This window comes from Nicotiana attenuata, chromosome 5 (assembly GCF_001879085.1).
Source record: "Nicotiana attenuata strain UT chromosome 5, NIATTr2, whole genome shotgun sequence".
In the NCBI taxonomy this organism is placed as follows: Eukaryota; Viridiplantae; Streptophyta; class Magnoliopsida; order Solanales; family Solanaceae; genus Nicotiana; species Nicotiana attenuata.
The window spans coordinates 12,066,926-12,079,320 of record NC_031993.1 but is presented as its reverse complement, the minus strand read 5'-3'; the positions used below and the strand labels follow the sequence as shown (position 1 = coordinate 12,079,320).

General features: G+C 38.5%; 1 protein-coding gene and 1 pseudogene across 1 annotated transcript; both read left to right on the top strand.

The window, feature by feature from the left end:
* The window catches only part of LOC109225971, a 10,940-nt pseudogene extending 9,851 nt beyond the window's left edge, over positions 1–1,089 (top strand).
* LOC109226286 (cysteine proteinase inhibitor 5-like) lies at positions 1,788–2,428 on the top strand. The gene has a single exon (XM_019391074.1). The coding sequence runs from the start codon at positions 1,871–1,873 to the stop codon at positions 2,243–2,245; it is 375 nt and encodes a 124-aa protein (XP_019246619.1). The 5' UTR covers positions 1,788–1,870; the 3' UTR covers positions 2,246–2,428.

The following is a 12,395-nucleotide window of genomic DNA, read 5'->3' as shown; positions in this document are numbered from 1 at the left end:
GTTCTGAGGGGTGTTTGAAGGGCTTTGTTTTGATTCACTTCTCCTAGTACCTCTGGCATGAAGCTAATTACCTTGTGCTTATAAAATGCAATAAGCACTCTCCAAACAACCCTGACACTTCCATGCCCCGCCTCGCTGCAAGAAAAGAGAGTGTAAATCACGAAAGAGTTCTCTGAACTTGAATATCCATATTCTGGACTAGACGCACAATATTACCTATGCATGTGTTTTCTCTTTTTTTATCATTTGACTTGCTAAGTTTTATATTTTATGCAGTTAACTTCCCTGTGAAGAATTTAGAGCTGAAGGATTATATTCCGCTCCCTGCACCCAGGCAGAATAGAAAACTGCGCTCAAAGTATGATCTGATTGCCAATATCGTTCATGACGGCAAGCCAGAAGAAGGATCATACAGAGTATTTGTGCAGCAAAAATCTGAAGAACTTTGGTAATTTCTTCCCTCCTAACTTGATAATGTTAATTTACTTGTCAAAATAATTTTAATAACCCAATTTGTCTACTCCACGCAGGTACAAAATGCAGGACCTACATGTTTCAGAAACTCTGCCTCAGATGGTTTGCATTATCTGAGGCTTATTTGCAGATCTATGAACAACAACAGTGATAAAAATTGACCCAGCATTTTCACCAAAGTTCTCTTCTTAGGGAATTATAGTTTTAGTATTCAAGTATAGATGAAGAAGTGATATTTTTAAAAGGAAAACTAGAGGTACCGCGAATTATACAAAGTTTTCAGTATTTGACTATTGATGGAGAATACATCTATACATATATTTTGTCTTACATTACTTGTATGCACATAATATCAGCAGGGGTCAGTAACTCGCAAATTTGGTTGAACTCAAAATGGGTTTGCTGGCTTTGAAGCCTTGCACCAGGACAAATTGGCGAATTTGTAACTCCCTATTCAGACTTTTGGGTCCTCATCTTTCTGAATCTACACTAGACCCAGCCTGGTTTGTGTTGTTCTAACAATCTTTTGGGAGTACTTCAGTATACCACAACTTTTTGTATCTATGATTCGCATACAAATAATGAGTAGGTAATTTGATCCTTTATATTTTTATCTATTTAGCAAAATTTTAGATTTTTTCTATGATTCACCTACGATAGTTCGATTGTGTGTAAAAGAATAAGATGTGTTAGAAGAAATTATGACATATAAAGGGGGCAAAGTATATAATACGTGGTAAACAAACGACTACACCGAGAAGTTTTATTTTGTGTCTCATACAACTGACAATAGTTGTATGAGGCTCCTTTTTGTCTCACAGAATTGTGGACCCCAATCTTACACTGCTGGGTCCACAGAATTCTGGGTCTTCTAAGTTGTATGAGACACAAAATAAAATTTTCCGACTACACCCATGAACATGAACATGGACGTGACCATAACATGCACACACGTGACGTTGACTATTCAAACTTTTTAGAAACTTAATTGACGGGCAAATGCGAAGAGAGCTTGGTGTAACTGGTAAAGTTGTTGTAACGTGGATATTATATGTTCGAGTCGTAAAAGCAATCCTTGCATTTTGGTTGCAATTCTTGTGGTCCGATCCTTTTTCAGATCCCGCGCATAACGGGAACTTAATATTCCCGAATTTTGCGTGTATATCGGGAGCTTAGTGTTCTCATATCCCGCGCATAGTAGGAACTGTACTGGGCCCTTTTAATTGACGGGCAAATGCAGGAAGCAAGTCACGTGACCACTGTCCGTTCTCCGCGTGCCGAGATCTCATTAATTACTCCAACCACACCACCACTAATATTCATAATAACTACCCACAGTCCCACACCTATATTTTCCCTGCATTAAATTCTCAAACTCCCTCACAAACACACAAAAATGGCCCTCAAATTCAACTGTATCCTCGTCTTGACTCTGTCAGCCGTGGTGGTCGCCTCCCTCTTCTTCCACGCCTCCGCCGCACTGGGTGGCGGTGGTGGTTTACCAGGTGGTTGGAGTCCTATAACTGACACAAAGGACCCTCAAGTGGTCGAGATCGGGAAATTTGCAGTGAATGAGTACAACAAACAAGCTAAAACTAATTTGGTGTTCAAACGAGTGAAGAAGGGAGCAACCCAAGTCGTCGCCGGCACAAATTATCGGCTAGTCATATCCGCCAACGACGGTGGTCGTAGCAACAATAGGTACTTGGCTGTTGTTTGGGAAAAGCCATGGGAAAATTTTAGGAACCTCACTTCCTTCAAAAAATTATAAGCTTTATTAAAAAAACCGTGCGCCAGCTATAGTTCTGGGGATATTATTTGTGTATTTGCGTTTTTATTATCGTTGATTAGTGGTACTCTTTGTTGTCTTTTGTAGACGGTGTAATTTAGTTAATTTTACTGTTCTGTTTACTGTTTTCTTCATAAATATATAAATGCTGGCTGGTTTTAATTCTTGGCTTTTTGCTTGGCTGTCTCTTCGTGTTCTAGCCGTGAAATCAGTACATATACTTATATTAGGTAGACTATCTACATTAGGCCATCTGCAACCTTGCCCCCATTTTTTATTCCCAAAATGGGAAAATCCCCATTTTGGAGATAACTTACTCCAATCATTCCCCCAATTTTTTTTATATATAGTAAGTGACTTTTAAGCCAAAAGTAATAAGTTAGGAATTCTAGCTTTTGGCTTTTGATTTATTTTTGTCATTTTAACTTAAAAATAAGTATTTAAAAAATATTTTTTTATTTTATTTCAAACTACTACAAAATAACTTAAAAGTCCTTAAAATAAATCGATCAAACGGGTCNAATTGAAGTGATGCCATTATTAGCTAAAGCTACCACTATATAGCGTCAAAGCCGCATCCTATCGGCGGATAACACAGACAACGTTCGAGAAACACACTGAAAATCCTACAAATGAGCACCCGCTCTGCGGAGACGAGGTACCGAAAATAAAAGATACAAAAGGAAAAGAATGGCAGCAAAAGTACGACTTTCATTATCATTCAAAAAATGCATGTACACCCGACCTTACAAAAGGTCCCATTTACATTCCAAAATACAACAAAACAAAATATATACAAGTCCTAAGAGGCTTCGCCGCTTCGCCCGTCACCCCCAGCGTGACCGCCATTCTGCTCTTCGTCTCCCGCCTGACCGACATCTTGTTCATCGCCGCCCCCGGGTTGATAAGTTGCAGAGATCCAAGAGCCGGATTCTAGACGGTTGACGTCTTCGTAGTTATAGCCCGCCCGGTCTGGGAAATCAGAACTATACCCACAAGTTTCACGGGCGACGCGGGCTATGCGCCATTGCTCCTGAACCTCCGCCTCAGTGGCTCGACCCGCAGCTAAGAACTCCTCGAATACAACCAATCTGGCCTCGGCGTATACCCATATATCATGCGCCTCACAATGCGCATCCTCATCAGACCTTGGTGCAGCAGTCCGCTTAAGGACTTCAATCTCAGCCGCCTTGGCATCAAGTTCGGCGATCAAAGCGGCGACCTTGATCCGCAAATCAGCAGCTTCCGTCGCTACCCCACGGCCAACCTCCAACTCTTCTTCCTTAGACTGGAGAAGAGTCTCCAGCTCAATGTTCTGAGCTAGAGCAGTCATCAGCTGCTCGTCGACCTGCTCCAGCTCGGCACCGTCGTTTCAATGGGCCTCGACTGTCGAGCCCCTCACGAAACACCCGAAATTCTGGGTCCTGCTTGAGCAAGTCCGCCAGCGCCCGATGCTTGGTGCGGCACCGTTGGTATTTCTTCGCCATCTTGTTGAAAGTGGCTGCCTTCTTGTGCGCCCGCCGCCTCCTCTCCACCTCCAAAATGAGAGTCTAAAAAGGAGAAGAAAAAGAGGAAAGGCAGGTCAGTACGTATCACATTTAGCCTTACGGCACACAGAGAAAACTGAAAGCTACCTGCAAGGCCGCGCCAGCGACCCTCCGTGATAGGTCCCCATCGCTAACACCCTTCAACATTTCACGCTCAGCGACCGCACATAACAGGGTCATATCCACTGCAGCCTACTCGCTGTGTTGCAACAGGTTATACCCTCCTGGGATCATAATTCGGCGGTTAGACCTACCCGCCGTCATCTCCACGTGGGCTGGACCCCTCGTCAACCCATCTGCATCTCCACGGACGGCCTCAGTATCCGCCCTCGCGACACCATCACCCACTTCATCAACAGCGGCCGACGAACCGCTCTCCGGAACACGGGCTGGGCTGGCATCGGCAACAGCTCTCCTTTGTGGAGCCGACCTCGCAGAACGGATAGCATCGGCCATAAAAATCAGCCTCGATACTTGACGAGGTTCACTTACCCTCTCGTCTTCAATCGCTATCCCCTTGCCCGTTATCAACCGCCGCCTCTTTCTCTCTGGCGGCTCCTCACCTTCGGAAGTTTCCTCCGTAAGCCGCGGGGACGGCGCTGAAGGAGTCGCTTCACTTGCAGATGCCGCCATAGGCGCAGCCTCCTGCCGAGGAACCTGTGGAGCGCCATCGCCGAACGAGCCGCAGGGTATGTCTTCGCCATCAAAGTCGGTCTCCGCCCTAGGCGAGGCAACAACGGCCTTCTTCTTCTTGGGGGTGCTCCGACCTGCCAACACGAGTAAGTTAGGTAACAGAATCTTAGGGAGTTTCCAAACCAAGGCTGAAGAATTACCTGACGGGCCGTACTGTTGAAGAAATGCAGCCCAGGTAAGGCATTCCTCCGCATAAGGTATTAGTCTTTCCACCCATGATTTAATATCATCAATAAACTGGGGTGGAGAAGCCCTCGTTACAGAAAAAAAAGAATGAAATCACAGTGGCCAAATGGTCAAGGTCGCGAACAGTCATGAATCCTGCAAATAAAGGTACTCACGATCTGGGTTCCACCTTTCCGGGAATCCTTCAGGCTTAGACACCAGGTGCTCTGTCCTGATGTAGAAGTACCTACGCCAGAAGAGGCGGTTGGCCTTGTCGTCAGCCCTAACTACCAAACCCTTCGTACCACGGCTTTTCAATTGCAACATGGTACCCCTCAGGTAACCAGGGCTGAATAACTGTAAGAGATGGTGAACTGAGACGCCGCACTCAGCCTTAGCCGCGTACGTGGTCAGAATCCTGCACACCTTCAAGGTGTAAGGAGTAAGCTGAGCCGGGCACACACTGTAAAAGCAACAAAGCTCCTCCGCTAGAGGGAAGATCGGGAGACTATAGCCGATCAAAAATGGGTACTCGTAAAATGTGCAGTACCCAGGCCTGTGCACATTGGCGTAGTCCATCCCAGCCGGAGCCATTTCCACATGGTCCGGAATGTTGTGTGTCACTCGAAGGTCGTCTAGATGAGATTGCAGTAAATCGCTACGCTCCCAGGGAAGGGCTGGACTTTTCGTTTGAAAATCCCTTCGAATATGCATGTCCTTTGGGAGGACGTTGTCTACAGAAAGGGGAACGAGGGCCTTTTTTACTTCCTCCCCCTCACCGCCAGAGGAAGGCGGAACCCTAGATGGGTCAGTGTCCTTGGTCTTTTTGCCACCTTGAGTACGTTTTACCATGATGATTCTGTTTGGGAAATAATGCACTAACGACGAGAAATATGACTTCAAAAGAAGTGGAGGAATCCCACACGAAATAACGGTTACAGGAAAGAAAGACAAAGGAGTAAATCAGAAAATGCTTTCCGAAGGTTTGAAAGTTGAATCGAATCGAACCTCTCTCCTATTTATAGGGATAAGTTGCGCAGAAATCGATGAGTCATGATTCAAAACATGCGCGGGAAACCAAAATGTCACATCATCCTCTGAACCGCCTCGGGGGCAAATATAATAATGACGCATACAGACGATGACGTTATTCCAAAAAGAAAGCCACGCGTCAGTGGCTCAACAACGTCATACATTTTACCTCATTCATGTTGCCGCCCCTGGTCGAGGTCAAATTCTCCTAAGCCGAGGTTTGCATTTCCGCCAATTGAAGACGCCCACCGAATGCGTCTCCAACGAGCGGAGGGACTAACTGTATAGGGTCAAATTTGACCGTCAGCGTCTCTACGCCAATGGGTACGCCCAGTGAGTATACGCCAACTAACGTAAGGGTACGACTCGGACGTGGGGACAAAAGCGACATAGTTTAGGACTCAGTGTCTTCACTAGGAAAACGTTACCTACTTTTGTAACTTTTTGATTATTTCGAAGAAAGTCTCTTATTATATAAGGGAGACCTTCACATTGTAAAAAGGGGGAATAATTCTGGAATAATACAACTCTCTCATTTTCTCATACTCTCTCTCTATCGCTATCTCTAACGAATACTTTCTCTTGAGTTCATATTATCACTATTAGATCTACAACAACAACTTCATTTTTCATCTCTAGGTCTATTATATTTGATTACGATTTACCCTTTCTTACTTTTGATTGTTTTTAAGCTTGCAAAGTATATCGATAACTTTTGAGCCAAACATTATATATAGACCATTCTCTAAATTGGAGAAAATTTGGAGCTGGCCTTTGATTTTCAGAGTATAAAGTTCCCAAACTTGAGAGTGTTGGTGGGCGTTCGAGCAGTTCGCATTGGATATGAGAATTTCGTTTTGGATTTTCGATTTTCAGATTGAAAAAATAACAATATCCAAATCCAATCCAAATAAGTTCGGATTGGATCGGATTATTTAAGTTTGATTTCGGATTAATCGGTTTGGATATTGTGAATTTTTGGTTTTGAGCGTATAAGTTGAGATATTTCTACTTTTTACAAAAATAAATATCCAAATGAAGTACACATGTTAAATTGCCCGAAAAGTTCCTCATTCTTGTCGCAATCTTCCAAATAAAGTATTCAAGTAATAAAATTATTATAAAAAAATACAATAGAGACATTAATACGGCCGGTAAGAAGTAGCAATAGTAAAATCATGTCCAAATAGAAAGTATTCTCACAGTAACTTAGTAATTAATATTGAATATATGAGATAATATATAATGAGTATAGTATTGAACTTATTACTATTGGCATATGGATAATGGAGTAAATATAAAATATAAAAAATTTGAATTTTCGGATATCCAAAAATCTAAAGTACCAAATCCAATATCCAATCCGAAATCCAAAAATTTTAAAGGTTAAATTCAAAATCCAATTCGTATCCGAAAATCCAAACCAAAAATCCAAAAAATTCGGATTTCGATTTGAATTACAGATTTGCTCGAACTATGTCCACCCCTACTTGAGAGCCGTTATGTATTACTAATTTTTGTTAATCTTTTAATTGTTTATGTTTGTAAACGAAGGGAAAAAATTACTCTCAAATATAAGTTGAGATATTCTTTTGAGAGAGAAATCATGATCATGTACAAGTAAAAAAAGAAGTATCAATTATAAAAGAATGTTAGAAGAAGGAAACAGAATTTTGATTTCATACAATATTAATCAAACATTATTTCCATTTTTACAAGCTAAATAGTCCTCACACAATGTATCTTTATTCTTTAAATGAAATTTAACAGAATTTATATAAACGTCAACATCATTCATCTTCCAATATGGTAAAAAAAGTAACATCGATCAGTCTTTTTCTCTGGGTTTATCAGTTTTTGGAGAGTCAAGAACAAGATTTGTCCTAATTGATAATTGATTAAAGCCTTATCTTTAACTTTTAAAATCTTCTCTGTTTGAATCAGTGAATTAGTGGAAGCCACTCTTTAATCCTTACGATCTTTGTCCCCTATATATGTATCTGACCCTCTCACTTATAACCATTTCAGAAAAATCATTCATTTTCAAGGATCTAAGAGCAACTCCAACCTTGCCCCATTTTTTGTCCCCAAAATGGGGAAATTCCCATTTTGGGGACAATTTACTCCAACCATTCCCTCATTTTTTCCCCCAAATTTTTTTATATTCTTCTCTCTCTTCTATATTTTATTATTATCTTTCATTTCAATTTTATTTTTTAAATTCCATTAAATAAATTCCATCTTTTTTTATTAATTTGTAATTTCCATAATTAAAATAATTCCATAAATTTTTAAATAATATAATTTGTAAGCAAATTATAGATTAATTAATAATTCAAATAAAACTGAAATCATTGCGATGCAAGATTAATACATATTTCATAATGATAAAATTCATTCGAAATATTAGATAAATATTCTATTTCAACCTCTAGTATTCTCCCATAAATGATCTATTAATGCATTACATAAAAATAATAAATGCACGAAAATTAGTTTATTAAAATTATACACCAAAGTTAAGATATAATATTAATATTATAAAAATATTACATAAACATAGTTAGATATATATAAAGAGTTAAACTAAAAGATTAAATAATTAAAATAATAATAAAATATGGGTGAATAGTAACGGAGGAGAATAGTGTACCCCATATTTGAGGGAACACTATTCATCCCCCATTTTGGGGACAAATATGGGGGAGGGTTGGAGCATTTTCCCCCCATTTTTCCCCCATTATGGGGGATGGGGGCAAGGTTGGAGTTGCCCTTATATATCAGAATGCGGTTCTTCCTCGGACTGACGGACTTGCGTGACTACGAGATGCTTTGTGTACCGGCTTGCCTTTTGCAATGAGTGATCACATAATAATGGCAAAATGTTCTCTTTTTGAGATTAAATTGTGCTATTACACACCCAATGGATATATTTGACATTTATTTTGTACACACAATGGAAAAATTAAAACAGTTTGAATCCCACAGTTGTCTTGTGATCACTGTTGGATACATAAAGAAGGTTCAATTGAGCCAAGAACAATCACAAAAATACTTGATCGATTAATTAAAAAGATAATACTGGATTAGCGATTAGTATTGTTGAGGGAAAAAAATAATCAAGAACAATCATATATAGTCTGGAAAAAAGAAGGATAAAATTTAGAGGTTCAAGAGTTTCCTATATTGAATGAAACTTATTCGAGACATTAAGTAGGCGTTTGGACATAAAAATTGTAAAATTCGAAAAAATAGTAAAAATTTTTTTCAAAGTAAAAATAGTATTTGAAATTTAGAGTTGTGTTTGGACATAAATTTCAGTTTGGATATTTTTGAAATTTTGTGAGTGATTTGAGTGAAAATTTTGAAAAATAGTTTTTTGCAATTTTTCAAAATTTCGAAAATTTCTAAAATGCATTTTCAAGTGAAAATTGAAAATTTTATAAACAAATACTGATTTCGGGGAAAAGTAAATTTTTTTGGAAAAATCTTCCATCAAGTTTTATGTCCAAACGGGCACTTAAGTACTCCTACTTATCTTTCCTGTCAAGATGACAAAATACATTTTGTCCTTTTGGTTTCGTAACAAGAAACTCGTGACAGATTCATTATTCAAAAAAGTTATGTTAATATATCTTGATTGCTAGTTTCTTTAATACTCACAAGAAAGACATAATGTGTATGTGTGTGTGGGGTAGTTAAATTATTAATTATAATATTATTAATATTATAGGACTAGTGTAAAGATCCCATTATTATATGACATGTTTGAACAATTTATACTTGGTACATTTGGCATAGGCTAGCTGCTTTAAATTCATTAAATGGAGGAAGTAAGCGCCTTTATTCTAATTAGTACTTTCTCCGGTCCACTTTTAAGTGATTTTTGATTTTTTTTTACACATATTAAAAAATTCACCTTTTTAACATTAATTAATAATGAAATTGATCACATTAACTTTAATTTACTTATTGAAAATATAACAAATTACTGGGAGAAATTAAAAAATACCAGATTTACAAGAGGTCATTCAAAAATAGCCACAGTTTCAAAAGTAATCGAAATTTAGCCACTTTTATGTTAAGATAAATCTGAACAAAAAATACTGTTCAAAATCCGGAAAAATACTCCAGCATAATATACTGAAGTTCCAGTATATTATACTAGAACTCCAGTCTAATATACTTGATGATAGGCTATAATTGCATATTTTAGTCGCTTATTACACTCGAATTTACTGCACTTTCATTGAGTTTGCGCTTTAATCGCTAGTGTTTTGCACTAATTGTGTGTTTTATGCCTTGTAGGTGTGATTCCGAGCTATATAGATGTTATGGAATGAATTTAAGTGATTTGAAGCTTTGAAGTCTGAGTAAAAGCTCAAGGAATTAAGCCGGGATCGTGTTCGGGGGTCAAATTTGATAATTAAGTACGAACGAAGACTTGAGTAGGCATATTGCGCACTGTCTAGTAAAATAGACATAACTTTTTGCTCAGAACTTCATTTGGGCTCCACAATATAAGGTTGGAAAGCTAACTCAAAGGACTACAACTTTCATGTTTTACGTTTTTCCAAATTCCAAACGGAACAGGGTGAAAAACCGCGGTTTTGCCGCGATCGCGGCAGAACCCCGGTAGAAGATGGTCGCGGACAACTGAAGAATCAGAGGGCATGTTTGGCCGCGGTTCCACCGCGACCGCGGCAAAATCGCGGCAGGAAGCGTTCAGGGACTAAAGTGCAAAACATGGGATTTTAAGTCCTAAAACCTATATTAAACAAAGGAGGCCGGCCAAGAACAGGAGGGGACATATTTTGGACACAAATTAGACCTAAGGAGGCAGGAGACACTACTTTAGGGTTAGACAACACCCTTGGAGGCAAGAACACATTGGGAGTAAGGCGGAGAATTCTTCTACGAGTTTTTCCTTCCTCTTCCTATTTTTCATTGTTGGTTATGACTTTTAGTATTGTAGTTTTACATACTATTATGAATAGCTAATTTGTTATCTAGAGTTTTGATAAAACTTTTTGTAGGATAAATTCTTGTTATGTTTTTATATAATTGAGCCATAGCTTTTCTCTATTTGTTCAACTACGTTTATATTGTGGTTGGTTGAAGAGCTCTCAATTAGCTGTGCCTATTTAGTATGCATAACTCGGGAGAGAGTGCATATTTAGGTAATTGTTGAACAACACCACTCCCAGAGTATATGAGGGATCAATAACCGAGGGTTTAAAGGCGGGATTAGGGATAACGAAGCCTTGGGTGCGATCTGAAGTGAGCTGTATTAAAAGCCAGCCAGCGTAGCTTGGGAGAGTGCGTCTAGTAAATTGTCGTAATTACTCGGGAGAGATTTACGGTAATAAGAGTGCTCATGATCGGTAGAGAATACTTAGGCGAAATTATAGAAGACATAGCGGGAAGGATTCCGACAATTGAGGAAATCATAACTCTAGACCTCCTTAATCTTTTCTCTAACCCTCAGTATCGTTAGTTGTTAATTTACTATTTTAATTTGTTAGTTAATTAGTTAAACACAAGAATCTTAATATCTATAAGTTAGGAATTGTTCAAGCTTGTCTTCTTGGTGATAGTGAACAGTTGTAGCTAAACCTTAGTTCTCTGTGGGATTCGACTCCGGACTTGTAAACCGGATTATATTTGCAACGACCGCATTGTCCTTTTTATAAGGCATAGTTGGGCGTGATCAAATGGAGTTCCGGTATAATATACTGGTCCAGCATAATATACTGGAGTTTAGAGCACCGGTGCTCCAGTCTCCAGTATATTATACTGGAGCCAGCAAAGTATACTGGTCCAGCATAATATGCTGGAAGTTCATATACAGGTGCACCGAACTCCAATATATTATGCTGGACCGGTCTCTGTTGCAGCAAAATAGTGGCTATTTTTCAATGACTTGACAAATGCTGGTTATATTTGAATGACCAATCCGAAAACTGGCTAGACCATGCTATTTTAACCAAATTACTTGTAGGCTCTTTACTCCAAAGACAACTTTGAAAAGAATAAATTAACTCCTTTTTAATATCTAAAAAAAAGCAAATATTATGGACCAAAAAAGTCAAAAAATCACTTAAACATACCGGAGGGAATAATAACTACGACGACTTAGCACTTATCTGCACCAAATGATTGTATGTTCATATATTCATTTTATCCTAATATTAATTTCTCTTTTCCGTCATCGCACTCCTTTTAATTATGGATCTATTGCTAGTTTAGACAATACAACAAAGTAAATATGTCTTTTTAAGCGCAAAGTCAGCTTGGTAGGAAAAGGACGTATAGTTGCTTCACGTGAAGAAGTGTCCATATATGCTCATAGATCTTCAATATGGCCGGCCGAGTTAGCCCGTTATTTTGACGGTCCTTATAATGGTCAGTCCATCCCAGTTCTATATAGGTCGTGAGCGACTCATTATTTTTAAAATATAATTTTATATTTTTTCTTTAAGTTCTGACCTAAAAAAATAATTATTTAAAAGTAAAAAAGTATCTTATTGGAAACATTTTGTAAAACTTAATAACTTCTTATATTGTTCAAATATATCACAGTAAACACTAAAAAAGTAAAAGACAAGACTATATTTTATTTACTAAAAGTCAAAACCCAAAATAAATTACTCAAGAAAAAAAGTAAAAGACAAGACTATATTTTATTTACTAAA

Coding starts and splice junctions, on each gene's coding strand:
- LOC109226286 (XM_019391074.1), top strand. CDS start 1,871: ATGGCCCTCAAATTCAACTGTATCCTCGTCTTGACTCTGTCAGCCGTG.